This window comes from Megascapheus bottae, chromosome 4 (genome assembly GCF_031878675.1).
Source record: "Megascapheus bottae isolate mThoBot1 chromosome 4, mThoBot2.hap1, whole genome shotgun sequence".
NCBI lineage: Eukaryota > Metazoa > Chordata > Mammalia > Rodentia > Geomyidae > Megascapheus > Megascapheus bottae.
In genome coordinates, this window is record NC_143512.1 from 12,327,043 (window position 1) to 12,341,859 (window position 14,817).

At 39.4% G+C, this 14,817-nt stretch overlaps 1 protein-coding gene across 1 annotated transcript in view; it reads right to left on the reverse strand.

Annotated features, from left to right (window-relative positions):
- Pcdhac2 (protocadherin alpha subfamily C, 2) overlaps nt 1–14,817 on the reverse strand; it is a 45,071-nt gene that overhangs the window by 17,685 nt on the left and 12,569 nt on the right. Inside the window, exons 2-3 of the mRNA XM_090331374.1 lie at nt 14,154–14,212; nt 11,962–12,050 (exon numbers count right to left, since the gene is read on the reverse strand). Of these exons, the coding sequence (XP_090187500.1) occupies nt 11,962–12,050; nt 14,154–14,212 (148 nt within the window). The remainder of the gene's footprint in view (nt 1–11,961; nt 12,051–14,153; nt 14,213–14,817) is intronic.

Consider the following 14,817-nt stretch of genomic DNA (forward strand, 5'->3'; position numbering starts at 1 on the left):
CCTAAAGAAATCTCCCAAAGATAAATACTTAGAATCAATTTATACTTGTGTAATAGAAGGGAACTGAAGTGACGCTAATGGCTTACTACTGATTATAGACAGCAAGGAGAGTAGTTGGACTGACCTCTCTTGACACTTAGAACTCTCAGGGGATGATGGCCTCTGACATGCGTCTTCCATGGCTTCTATGTTCTTATCCCTGCCAGCAGTATAAAGACTGATTTAATCTCTAACCAAGTGCTAAGAGTATAGAGAGAGACCCGAGGCTTTAGAAAGAGCTATGGTAACACTAGATTATTATGCAATATGTTCCTAAACAATAAACAAACCCTGAGATCCACATGTATTCATAGAATTGGTCCCTTACCTCCCATCCTCAGTACAGAAAATAATATTGAGGAAAAGCAGGTGAGATTAGGATTGTCGACTGAAGCAATCTCCCCCTCAAATCACCCTCCCACCTACATACAGACTAGGCTCTTAACTCTTTTCTCCTTCAGGAAAGTCCTAGGTATATAGTTAGTTTGCTTTCACCTAGACACAGATGCTAGATGCATACAAATAAGAAGTGTACATTTTCCCTGTCCCTGTCATCCCTTTGTGAACAGTGACTTTTCACTAGCTTCCATGTCCTGTGATTGACTTCTTCCAGATTGCTAAGTGAGTGATCCAAGTAGTCCAATAGCTTTTTGGTCCCTTCTCCCACCTTCAGACCCATCAATGAAGCATCTACTAATCCCCCTTTCACTTTGTTTTTTTTGCCAGTCTGGGGCTTGAAATCAGGGCCTGAATACTGTCCTTGGGTCTTTTTCCTCAAGGGTAGCGCGTACCACTTGAATCACAGCACCACTTCTGGCTTTTCTATGTATGTGGTCCTCAAGAAATGAACCCAGGACATCATGCATGCTAGGCAAGCACTCTACCACTAGGCCAAACTCCTGGCCCCTTCTTTCATTTTAAGGACACTATGATTACAGTGAGGCTGCCTGAACTATGATATTTAATCTCTTTTATCTCAATATCCTTAATTTAGTCACATTATTGAAGTTTCTTGTGATATAACAACATATTGACAAGTTCTGGCAATCAGGATGTGGGCCTTTTGTGGGCCATTATTCTGCCTACCACAAGTCTTTCTTGTGCAGGCAGTGGTGGCTGTGTGTGTGTGTGTGTGTGTGTGTGTAAATTTTAGTAGAGGTGGAGGTAAATTAAGGTGCATATTAGGAACATAGAGTATAATAAAAAGAATAGACTCTTAAATTCTGCTTAAAAACTACTAATTTCTGGAGTAATTACCCATCTTCCTTCCAAATCTCAACTACTTAAGACACAATGTTTTTCTGTATTGTTCACACGCTTCACACTCACTTCCCATTGTCTCAAATGGTCCCACAATTATACACAAACAAATACACACATGTGTATGTTTGTGTGTGATATGTATGTTTGCATACACACATATTGCAAAAATAGAACCTGACAATTGGTCTGGAACTTAGACAATGGAACTACTAAGCTATTTCCTTTACTTGTCATATAGGCCAAAGAATAGTAACATGTTAAATATGTAAGGTTGAACTCTAGCAGATATGGATTCAAATACCACCTCTGATATTATATTCATTATGATAAATTCAGCAAACATTTCTTGAGCATGTTTAAGATGAGCACAGCACATTTACTAGTTGCACAAGTATAATATAGTCACTTAATTCCTATGAGCCTCAATTTGCTTACTTGAAACATGGGAAAAATGAATTTCTATCTTAAAGCTATTTGTAACACATGCAATGACACATGATTTAAAGACTTCAAAGTTAATCAACAAAGACACCCCCAGGGTCACACATATTTTCAAAAACTTTCCTCAGGAGATGTTTTCTCTCTTTATGATAATAGATTTTTAGCTAATAGAAGAGAATTAAAAAAAAATTCTATGGCTCATCACCAAACACTGACTCAAAGATGCTTTTCTCATATACATATCTATATGTACAATCTTCCCAAATCTGACTTCTCTTACATGCAGACTGGTATACATATAATGAAATTCACCCAAACTGACCTTTAGAGTATTCATCTCACTCCAGTTCATTATTGGGATTATTAGTATCATTGTCATTATATTTTGTAGGTGCTTGTTAGGATTATTATTAGAGAAGTGGCAGTGTTCCTAGGTAAAACAGTATCTATGATACAGAGTCAAAGAAGTCACCTACAGCAAAGCTATGAATAAAGGATTGCTCTACTGTTTGTTCATTTAGACTTTCTGTACAAAGAGGATTATTTCACTCTTCTTTAACCTTGACAGTTTTTTTTACTTGTGTTGGCAGTTGTAATTTTTTTTCAATCTTAATTTTTTTTATTGTAAAATTTTTTTATTAGTAAAAAGGTTACATGATATTTGCCAGATAGAAGGTGCATTAAGGCAGTTGTAATTTAGATAGGCAGTGTTTGGGATTCAGCAGACAAGTGATACATTTCCAGTAATGATAACTTTTCACTGTCCCTGGTCACTCGAAGGTTTAATTTTGGTTCCCCAAAATTACTTGGTTATACTCTAAATTTCTATAGCTATATCTCTTGAGTTTATTATACAAAGCTCTCTGATTTCCTGTTTAAATACTAGCATAAACATCCTTTTCCCTGGATTTCCTTTGGTAATGTCATCTTCAGGACTGACCACTCCTGTCCTTTGCTTAGATCTTGCTTTGGATGATAACACCACTCAGGACAGCACTGTTGCTGTAGAAGCTCTTAGTCTCACTGAGGTAAGAATAGAACAGCATTTACATCTCCCCTTCCTCCCTCCTGTTGTGAGTAATGTAACCCCACCTGTTAAGGCAAAGAAAGTCCCCTCCCCAATCCACACACTCATTACCAGGCTTCTGACAATCAGCAATCTTATGGGCCTTCCCCAGAGGTTCTTGGTCTCTAGTTAGTTCTTGCCCTGAATGTGCTTCTCCACATTAATCAATGACCTTCTCAGCCACAAAGTTGATTGGTTATGTGAAGATGAGTTTTTCAAGTTTCTTTGGGATCTCAGACGATTTTCTCCAAAACAAAACAAAGTAAAAACATTCACTACAAAATTCCCTTTGTCACTAAGATGACTTTCATTTCAAGTTTACTGATATTGATGAGGCTAAGGGCAAGGCTTCTAGAGATACAAAGCTTAAAAGAATCACAACCCATCAGTATGCCTTTGTGGTAAATTCAGATCAGAAACAGGTCTTCCTTATATAAGTACCTCCCAAGGAGGAGAAGTTCCTAGACTCCTCACCCCTCATTCTAAACAACTCCAACCATCTTTCCCAGACAAAGTGCAGACTCCCCACCCTACATTTCCACTGGGCACAATGCTCTCAAACACAGTGGGAATCTGTCTTCTTTCAGAGCAGTCAGGCTCCTTGGCCCTTTGAAACATTAGGATCTCCCCCAGGACATACTTGACTCTCACTTTTGATAAGAGGTTTAAGAAATTAAGCTGCAAATACTGGTGTGCAGAGTAAGCTGGAATAGCAATTCAGAAATTGGTTCCAGATAACACTCTCAGATAGAAGACAGATGAACTGCATGGCTCTCCTAAGATGTAGTCGAAAGTTGTTTCTCAGGCCAAAGTTTTCAGGGACCATTTATAGTGCTCCAAGACAGTTAGCACTTTAACGGTATCTGTGATAACCAAAGAAACTGTTATGGGACTCTCCTTGTGGAGCCTGCATTAGCTTGCTTCTCTGCATCTCTAAGATTTGAGGGAAACTGCTGCCAGAGGGAACAGCTCTTGCTGCTCTTGTCTCTTCATTCTATATGTCCTCAAAACAGGCATCCAGAAGCACACACCTGAGCACATATGAGATCGGATAAGTTTCAGGAGACGTGTGGTCTCCATTTGAGACCTCTGCTATGGGAAAAGTTCTTTTCTTAGGAATCATGGCTCTTACTCAGACCTTGTTCTGCTAGGACTACCAACACTAAAAAAATGGGTACAGGGGAATGAGAACAGAGAAGGAAATAATAGGATATACAACAAGATAACAATCTCAGAAACTGTTTACTACCCAGGAATGTTTCATTTCAGAAAAAAAGCAGGACATCCTGAGTCCAGTCTCTTATTTACATGGCTTAAAATAAAGATGCCGCTAGGCACTGCTGGCTCATGCCTATTATCCTATTACTCATGGGGCAGAGATCTGAGGATCACATTTCGAAGCCAGCCCAGAGAAGTCCATGAGACTCTGGCCAGTTAACCATCAAAAAGCCAGAAGTGGGGCTGGGCATGGTGGCTCACACCTGCAATCTAGCTATTCAGGAGGCTAAATTCTAGGGATCATGGTTCAAAGCCATCCCAGGCACTAAAGAACCTGAGACTCCAATTAACCACTAGAAAGCTAGAAGTGGGTCTGTGGCTCAAGAGATAGGGTGGTAGCCTTGAACTGAAGAGCTCAAGGACAGCACCCAGGCCCAGAGTTCAAGCCCCATGACTCCCCCCACCTGACAAAAGCCAGAAGTGGGGCTGTGGACCAAGTGGTAGGGAACTAACCTTGAGCCAAAAAGCCAAAAGACATCACTCAGACTGGACTTCAAGCCTTAGCACTGGAATAAAATAAAGGTGCAGAGTATTCCTCCAAGAAGGAAATGAAGAAAGTGACATTTGGATAGAGTAAAAAAGATTTGAGGTTTCATGCTTCTCCTTCATCTTTTCCAGCACTGCCTTGTGCTGTCCATCCAGGAGAGTCCACGACAAACAAATCCTCAATACATCATGAGCTATACAGAGAACTCCAACAAAGGCATTGAGCTCTCATTCCCAGAAAGTAAAATTGCATCTTACAAGGACTTAATTTCCTCAGTTAGAAATGACAAAGTCAAGCTGGCACTCATGAGCTGTCAGATGGAAGGTGAGAATGGAGGACACTGACGGGAGGAAGCTACTCCACTCATAGGATCTCTGATCTCATTTTTTTCCCCTAATAAGGATGTGTACACACCTCCTGGCCTAAGATTGCCATGACAACAGCAGAAGTCGAGGGTGAGCAGGTTACTGGAGCAGCATGCTTTCTAAATTCTCCAACAAGGCTAGAGGCTATGCTCACTGATGAGATGGAAAAATTCATGTTGACAGTTCTCCTAAATGTACTCCGAAAACTTAAGGACCATGGCTTCTTTCAGGGAAACATTTAGAAATCGTGTCTCCAAGGAGTCTCTCCTAAGGGAGATGGTTTTTCAGAAAGGCAGGAATCCCTAAGATAAATAATAGCCTGGATATCCTATAAAAGTAGGGCATATAAACTTCTCCATTTCCCACAGAGTAGAGATGAGGACAAACCAGGGCAAAAGCAATTCTCCCAAGGAAATAAACAAACAAAATAGTACTTAGAAATAACCTCTGCAACATAGCTTTCCTACAGAGAAAGACCCAGGTCTAAATTTTAAATGGAAGAATGGACTGATCTCCATAAATTAATTTAAAAACTCTGCTATTTACTAAAGCTCTTATTGTTTTCTGGGCTAATCACTTAATTTTTTTGTGTATGTGAGCTCTTTTGTGTGTATGTGAGCTCTTTTGTGTGTCCCTGAGCTCTACATCTCAAGGCTACCACCCTACCCTTGAACCACAGCCCTACTTCCCATTTTCTGGTGATTAACTGAAGGATCTCACAGCTTTGTAGTGCCTGGGCTGGCTTTGAACCATCATCCTCAGATCTCAGCCTCCTAAGTAGCTAGGATTATAGGTGTGAGCCACCACACCCAGCTACTTAATTCTTTTAACATCCTTATGGAGAACACTCTTACCTGTATTCTACAAGGAATGAAATTGAGAATTGACTACTAAGAGTTGGAAATCAGGAGGATTGTGGTTTGAGGTCAATGGCAGGCAAAAAGTTAGCAAGGTCCCCACCTCAACAAACACACTGGGTGTTAGGGTTCTCATCTATAATTCCAGGATAGGTGGGAGGATGGTAGTGCAGGAAGGCCCTTGACAAAGTAACTAAATAGTTGAAAAATAACTAAAGAAAACAGGGACTGGAATGGGGTTCAAATGGTAGGGCACTGCTTAGCAACCATGAAGCCCTGGGAAGGAAGGAAGGAAGGAAGGAAGGAAGGAAGGAAGGAAGGAAGGAAGGAAGGAAGGAAGGAAGGAAGGAAAAGGAAAGGAAAGGGAAGGAAGGAGGGAGGGAAGGGAAAGGAAAAAAGAGAGAGAAAAGAAAATGGTGAAACAAGACTAGAATATTTAAATGGTCTGAGTGGCAGAGGAAAAATTCAAAGGAGGGTCACTCTGACTCTGCAGCTAGAGTTCTTTGCAATTAATTATCTCTCTGGTATGTTAAAGGCCCCTGCTTCCCACAAGAATAGTAAAGACACCAGATAACATCAAGAATATGTACTGTAAGTCAATTCTTAAAGTTTAGGATATATTTGGATCAAACGGAGTATTTGTTTAAATGTAGTTTACTAAGAAATTCTGATCTGGTAAGTATAAGGTAAGGCCTAAAAATGTACATTTGAACGAGTTCCTAGATATTGCTTCTCCAGGAGCTATGCTTCGACAACCCTTGCCTAGTCACTATAAACTAAGGTTATCCAGCAAGGCCTGATTGCCTCAGTAGCCTCCCCTATCTAATTAATCTTTCACTGCTCACTCCCAGATGCCCTGGGGTCTTGATTCACACTCTATAATGTTATCTTTGGCAGAGATGTGTGCTTTGGAATTCTCAGTGCTCTTTTAAAAACAGAACAGTTGTCCCTCAGTATCTATGGGGGATGGGTTCCAGGATCACTGTGAACACTTAGATCTGCAGATGCTTAAGGAGCTTATAAAAGGTGGCACTGTATTTGCACACCAACTATGCTCATCCTCATCTATACTTCAAATTGTCTCTAGATGACATAATAAATGAAAATGCTATATAAGCCAGGCATGCTCATATCTATAATCCTAGCCACTCAGAAGCTGACTGGGGAGATCGCAGTGCAAGGCTAGCCTGTGAAAAAGTTAATGAGATCCCATCTCATTCAGTAAACTGAGTATGGTGGCTTCTATTTATTGTTCCAGCTACACTGAAGGCCAGAGGTAAGAAGATTGTGGTTGGAGGCGAGCATGAGCAGAACAAGACTCTGCTTGGCACTAGTGGCTTAAGCCACTAGTATTTTTTTCCCAGTCCTGGGACTTGAACTCAGGGCCTGGCACTGTACCTGAGTGTCTTTAGCTCAAGGCTGACACTTTACCACTTGAGCCACAGTACCACTTTCAGCTTTTTCTGTTTATGTAGTACTGAGGAATTGAACCCAGGGCTTCATGCATGCTAGGCAAGCACTCTACCACTAAGCCTCACTCCCAGCCCTAGGAGTTTTTTTTAATACTAGCTACTCGGGAGGCTGAGCTCTGGAGGCTCTTTGCTTGAAGCTAGTTTAGGAAGAAAAGTCTGAGAGATTCCATGCTAATTAACCAGTGAATAGCCAGACTGGTAGTATGGTTCAAGTAGTAGAGCACCACCTAATGCTGCACAAACAAAATGCTATATAAAGAGGGTTGTTTTTTTTTTCTATATTGTTAAGGGAAGAATCACAAGAAAATGTCTCTGAATGTCTAGCATAAACACAAATTGGAAGATACAGTATGCCAATTATATTTCTCATTCTAAAACAAGTTTACTTTTGTCTTAGGTGGGTTGGAGTTGGGAATTTGTTTTTAGTTTAGTTTTTTTTTTTTAAACAAATTCTCTCTATGTAGCTCAGATTGGCTTCAAACATACATGAATCCTGCCTCAGCATCCAAGTATTGAATTTACAGTCCCGCAGAACCACATCTGGCCTACATCCAGTGAGTCTTGAGATCCCAGAAAAATGTAGAAAGAGAAGCATAGACGAACTATAAGAGACAGCAAAGCAACCTGGGCCTCGTTGAAAGGCAGGGACCATTTTTGTATAATTTCTCAGAATTTCTTCCAGAAAGCATTCATTCATTCAGACTTCTTCAAAGCATTCACATTAAGAAAGTACCTGATTCTTTAACACCCCTCCCCCAAATGCATCCTTCTTTCTGAAAAAGATGTAACTGTATTCTTTGTATTCCCTATTTAGCTAGTTTTCTCTCCCTGCTCAATCTCAGGGGAACCTGAAAGGCAATAAGAAAGCCCATGATCCAGTTTTGTTGGCACAAGAGGCAAAGCTGGAGGAAAGAACCAGTAATCAGGATTAACTAATTTAATGCCTGGCTTGTTTATATTGCAGAAAACATCACCTAGTGATGTTTCCATTGATCCCTTCAGAGTGGTATCTTTATGGCTTTTGCACACTGTGAAAATAAATGAAGAATTTAGTAACAAACCAAAAACGTAATCAAAGGAGGAAAACAACTCCCAGAAACACATGAATAAGGAACCTTGCAAAGCTTGCCCCATCCCTTTGTGACTATGGCTGCTAGGCATTGTAGGTGTTGGTATAAAAAGAGCGCCATCACAAGTATCAGAAAAGTTGGACTACAAGAAGCCTTTTCGAAGCAACTGCACCTTCACTGTGGAGCACTAAGGGCAATGGAATCAATGAAACACAGGCTCTGATTAAGATCGGAAACAATTGGGGAGCATTTTCCTTTTCTCACTCTTATCTCCAGGGGAGAGCTAGCTGGGAGTGATGGGAATGTAGAGAAAGTCAGCAACCTTAAGCGGGCCTGGGGCTAGGCCTACAAACGAGAACTACTAAATTCTAGCCATCAAACTGTGTGTCAAGGCCGTATGAGAAATCGCACACAACAAAAATATCTTGAGAAATAAAAGGAGTAAAAAGACTAGACATTTATTTATTTTGCCAATCCTGGGGCTTGAACTCATGGCCTAAGCAATGTCTTTGGGCTTTCCTCAAGGCTAGCCGGCTACTCTACCACTTGAGCCACAGCACCACTTCCAGCTTTTCTATGTATGTGAAACTGAGGAATCAAACCCAGGGCTTCAGGCATGCTAGACAAGCATTCTACTCCTAGGCCAAACTCCAGGCCCTAGACATTTAATAGTATATGTGAAGCAATATGTCCTGCTCTTGGATCTCCTTTATTTTTCATGGAAACACTGTAAGAAAAGTGTTATTCTTATTATATTCTGTTTGCAAAAAGGGTAATTAAGAAAGTAAGTATTTAGAACATTTAGGTAATTAAGTAAGTATCTATGTTGGGCCTGAAATTCAACTCAGATATGAATCAAAACCACATTCTTAGTCTTTTTTTTTTTTTCCAGTCATGGGGCTTTTACTCTAGGTCTGGGTGCTGTCCCTGAGCTCTTCAGCTCAAGGCTACCACCCTACCCCTGAGCAACAGCCCTACTTCTCATTTTCTAGTTGTTAATTGGAGTCTCACAGACTTTAGTGACTGGGCTGGCTTTGAACCTGAATCCTCAAATCTCAGCCTCCTGACTAGCTAGGATTACAGGTGTGAGCCACCGTGCCCAGCTGCATTCTTCATCTTTATACCATATTTTTTTCCAAAGAGTGAAGAACATATTTTGAATCATAAAACCTCGAAATACCAAAATTGTAGAGCAGGAGGAAGAAGAGCATCCTTTTCACTTTGTCTAACTGGTAAGGTCACATCTTCCACTGGAATAATTGAAAGATGTGAGCTCTATCCAGCACAGTCCATGAGGACTATGACTCATGCATCAGATCTAATAGGGAAGGACAGCAATGGAGACCTGCTCCCTATCTTTTGTCAAGTATATCATTTTTTAACATCCTTTTGAATCTGACATAGAGACCTGGGCCAGATGCCAGAAATAATCAGTGATTCTCATTTGTGTTTGTCTAGGAATGTACACAACTGGCATCATCAATGAAAGAGAGAATATATTCAGAGGTAGTTCCTGGCTTACTAGAGTGACTCCCAATACCTTTATGAGAACAAAAATTCTGAAATGAAAGCAGATTAACAAGGGTTGGATTTTTTGTGTGTTTTTATACCTATTTTTCCATATATTTTTTATTGTAACTAATAGAAAGGTTAAATTATATTCACCAGATAGAAGGTGCATTACTTCACAAACATTGATACCCTTTCTCATGTCTTGGTCCCCATTTCCCTCCCCCCACAAGGGTTGGTTTTGTGGGGATGCTTTAATTGAGTAGATCCTGCCTTACCACATGTCACATTTGGTAATCTAAAATCATTTTCTCTTCCACCTTCATCCCAAGGCTACTGGCACAGAGGTTGAAGATTTGGGTAATGAACTATTTCATGTTCTTCCCTTGCCATCTGGCAATATTAGCTCTCTAATAAATTGTGTCAACTTGTGCATTTTTTGGAGAAATCTCACTTAGATGGATTGTGCAACATTCATAAATAGCAAATGCTGGCTGATTAGAATCAATGAAAGTTCTTAGAGTTGCCAGCAAAAATAGGGCCTTAGCTGCACATGTTATTTAGCCTAATCATCTAAAAGGCACCTGATTATTTTTAGAAAGAACTTTTACATTCACATTCTTATGTCATCTGTTATGCATGTATGTATATATTCACTTAAATTTGAGTGGATTCTCACAAACCAGCCATGCCATCAATGTATATGTCATATACATTTGCATTTGGAGCTAGACACATTTTTGCTTGAATCCTGTCTTGGCTGTTCACAAACCATGTGATCTTTACTATATTTCTTAACTTCTCCATTTCTTTCATTTTTCAAATTAAAATAGATATAATCCTTTGCAATATTTTCACCAGAAATTAATTTAAGCATGTTATGTAGTTGGCACTGTATGCAGGTGTATTATAGTTTGATTAGTAATACTATGTTCATTATAGTAGGTTGATTAATAGAGGATCATGACTGACACTTTGTAATCTCTAGCAACCTATATACCTCCCTTTCTAAAACTACCACAGAGCGAATCTCTAGAGCCATATTTTTATTATGACACCACTTTAATGATTGGGAAAAAATAAGGAAATATGACTTTAAGCAACTTCACATTGCTTACCCAGCAAATTAGGCTTTTTTCCATGCTACAGATTCTCTTTTCTGAAACTTTGTATTAGGAACTATTCCCCATTGGTTCTCTAAACTAAGAGACTTTAACGTGATCATGTTTGGCAGTGTTCGTGTCAAGGCAGTAATATTCTGTCTGCAGAGAATGTTGCTGTATAGGAAGGAGCAGTTCTGGCTTTTTGACTTGAATTAAAACAGAGTAATGGCTTAACTTTGATAAACCCCCACATGTATGAGAAACCCTATTTCATCTACCTATTTATCTATCCATCCATCCATTCATCCTTTTTGCTTGCTCCTTTGAGTAGGTTTGCACTGTCTTAAACCAAATGCTCTTTGATAGTAGTATTGTGTATGCACATGTGGCAGCAGATTTTTCTGTGTCTAGGATGGTCTAAGCATTTGAAAGCCATCTGATTGTTGTTTTTTGGTCTGGGTTTTTTTTTTTGTCAGTCCTGGGCTTGAGCTAAGGGCCTGAACACTGTCCTTGGACTTGCTCAAGGCTAGAGCTCTACTACTTGGGCCTCAGCACCACTTCCGGCTTTTTTCTATGTATGTAATACCGAGGAATCAAACCCGGGTCTTTGTGCATGCTAGGCAAGCACTCTACTGTTAGGCCAAACTCCCAGTGACATTTGATGGTTTTTATAAGAACTTTATGCCCTCATACATCCTTGCTCTTTAACTGTATTTTTTTTCTTTTCTTTTTTTGGGACAGGGGATTGAACCCAGGATGTTGCACTTGCTAGGCAAGCACTTTGCCAATGAACTGCATCCCAGCCCCTCTTTTTTTTTTTTAAGATTTTATTAATACCACCTTTACTCTTATGTCATCTCTTTTCAACACTTGAAGCACATTAAGCATTAATCAAAATATTTTCTGTGTAAATCATATTTGCATGGAAGAAAAGAAAGAATGCAGAGAAAGTGATGAAATTTTCTCACAATTCCCAGCCCAAACAAGTGCAGGGAGACCCCAGAATTTTACCTGGTGTTGCACTGGACACTGTTGGCCACTGCTGATCTGGCCCTCCTGGACCAGCCCGTAAAATGCCAGCCTCCTCCAGGTGTACAGAGCTGAGTAAACATACAACCCAGACAATGGTTAAACCACAAATTACTTCCCAGCTCTCCTTTCACCCTCAGTAATTTTTCCCAGCTTTGGAGACATACTGAGGCTAACACAATTTTCATATCCTTGAACTGGCATAAACTGTAAAAGCATGACTGACTTCCTGCCTGACACAATGCCACAAACATATATAGCTTTATGATAATTCTGGTTTTCATTAATACCATGTTGGGCTCACTGAATCTAACACGGAGCCCACCAGAGGGCAAGTATCATTTTTAAATCTTAATGTTGAAGCAGATCTAGAGAACAAATTCTCAAAGACCCAGTGTAATACACTGAGAAAAAAAATGACTTTGTAGTATCAATTTTAGTTTTATCTTTTATCCTATTTAAACTTCATAACATCTTATTTGAAATCTGAATAAAAGCACATTTGTCCTTTTTGTACATTTGAAAATGTGACATGGAAATGTATTTTAATAGGGTCATTTTGAAGGTGCATCTTATAACTTAAGTACTTTTCAAACAAAACACCAGTTTACTTGCAAAGCGAAGAGCTGGTCATATAAAACTTGCCTTTACATGCTCCGTTACAGACAAAAGCTTAAGTTTGTCTTTACTACAGATAAAGAAATCCTTGTAAATTCCTAAAGAAGTCCTAGCATTCTAGTATCTGACTGTTTCTGGCCTAAAGTCATGACCCAATTGTAATATGACATCTTACCAAGCCAACTACAAATTTTCAGCCCTTCCTCGATTACTTCTGATTCAGAAATAGCACCAAGAATAATGATTTCTTTCATTTGTAATGCTTGAGAGGGTGTTCATTTAATTTAATACATTTTAATGGGCTAAAACTAATTTTTCATTAACTCTATACATAAGCTTTTTCTTTAGATACAGATACAGGTCTGGTGTAGATTCAATTAACAATTGTCCAGATATATGAGGGGCTTAAATTTAGAGTTTATTTCTTCTTTGAAATCAAATTATTTGATGATGTGATTATTAGTTTTTGGCCCTCCTCATTTACATACAAAGACAGGTACAAATAATGAATGAATAACAGACAGTAGATCAGCTCTGGAAAAAATAATTAATGTAAAAAAAAACACAACAAAGTAGAGCAGGGAGCCAGTGGGTCACACCTGTAATCCTAGCTGCTCAGGAGGCTGAGATATGAAGATGGTGGTTCAAAGTCAGCCCAGGCAGAAAAGTTCCTGGGAGACTCTTATCTCTAATTAATAAGTCAAAAACCAGAAGTGGCACTGTAGCACAGGTGGTAGAACACTAAGCTTGAGCACAAAGAGGCTTGGAGACAGCACCTAGGCTCTGAGTTCAAGGCCTGCAAATGACCCCCACCCACCCCCAAAAAGACAAAGTAGAAAAGGCAAAATTATATTTCATCTGAGTCTAACAGTGATGCTATAATTCTAGGTTAATTTAAAGTAAGCTAGATTTAGTCTACAGATATTCAATAAAGGCCCTTCGTGTGGCTCATTGTCTGAAGAGCCCATGCTGTTGATTATAGTAAGAGAGCAAAAAAGATGGAGAGGACAAGAAGATTATACAGGATGAACATGAACAAGCACAACAATTACTACGGTCAGTAGTGATTGATAGAAACTCAAGGTAGATAACTTAATACATATATACTCCACAATGTACCTGACTTACAAACATCTGACTTACACTAATTACAATATTTTGGGTACTGTGAGTTGGACTCAAGCCCTTGTGCTTGCTAGAAAGGGGCTCTACCTTTGAAAGAGGCCTTCTAGCTTTAGTCATAATTTTTTTTCAGGAGGAAAAGAAAATATAGAGAGGAAATTATTTCCTCATAATTTTTATTCTTACTTGACACATTGTTGTTGAAATTAAATGAAAGTACACAGAAACCTGTCTCCAAATTTTCAGGGAACTCATTTTCCAGTACTGCATAAACCTTTGGCACTGACAACTTCCAGTGTTTCAAGGAACAGACATGGAGACAAAAAGGATAATATTTTTCTGATAGTGTATGTGAAGTTTCTCAGTTTAAACAGTAGTTTCTAGGGAACAGTTTATCTGAACTACAGCCCGTTAGGAAGGAAGGAAATGCATACCTGTGCATGCCTGCTCTCAGGGAAGCAGAATAACGCCAGTCAGGATTGGACTGCCTTGGCTGCAAAAATCATAAAAGGAGTTCTGTTAAAATGGTAAAACAATGGTGTTAATGGATTAAATATTTTCACGCATCTAAATAAAAGTATTGAATAAGACATTTCATACACAACTCTAAGATGATATCTGAATGCTATGGGTTGGGTGGGGTGAGGGGCGAATCACATTGAGAAATATTGTAAGGCCCAGCTTTGGCTTTGCCTTGCTCAAAGCAGGTCTGTCTTCTCAAACCATTAAAAAAAAAAGCAATCTGTCTTAAGATAGGAAACATTTTCATTGCTTTTGCTCTCAAATGTCCCATATTTAAGGGCATATCCTCAATTCAGCATTCTAGCTATCAGCAGACATGAGACTACTAAATTCTTCTGGCCTAGCTTGACTGCAGAGAACTGCAATCTGCTACTGGCTTTGCAGACTGCAGCAAGTTTGACCCAGGATGGATATGCTCTGTCATAACACCAGCAACTGATAGCAGACTCTCCTACTGCCTGAAGACTGATACTAGAGAGATAGGAAAACAAACCACTGCTGAGCTTGACCTTGTTTTGCTACATAATCCTTTTCAAAGAAGAGTTCTTGTACATGGCTTCCATTGCAGTGCTTTAC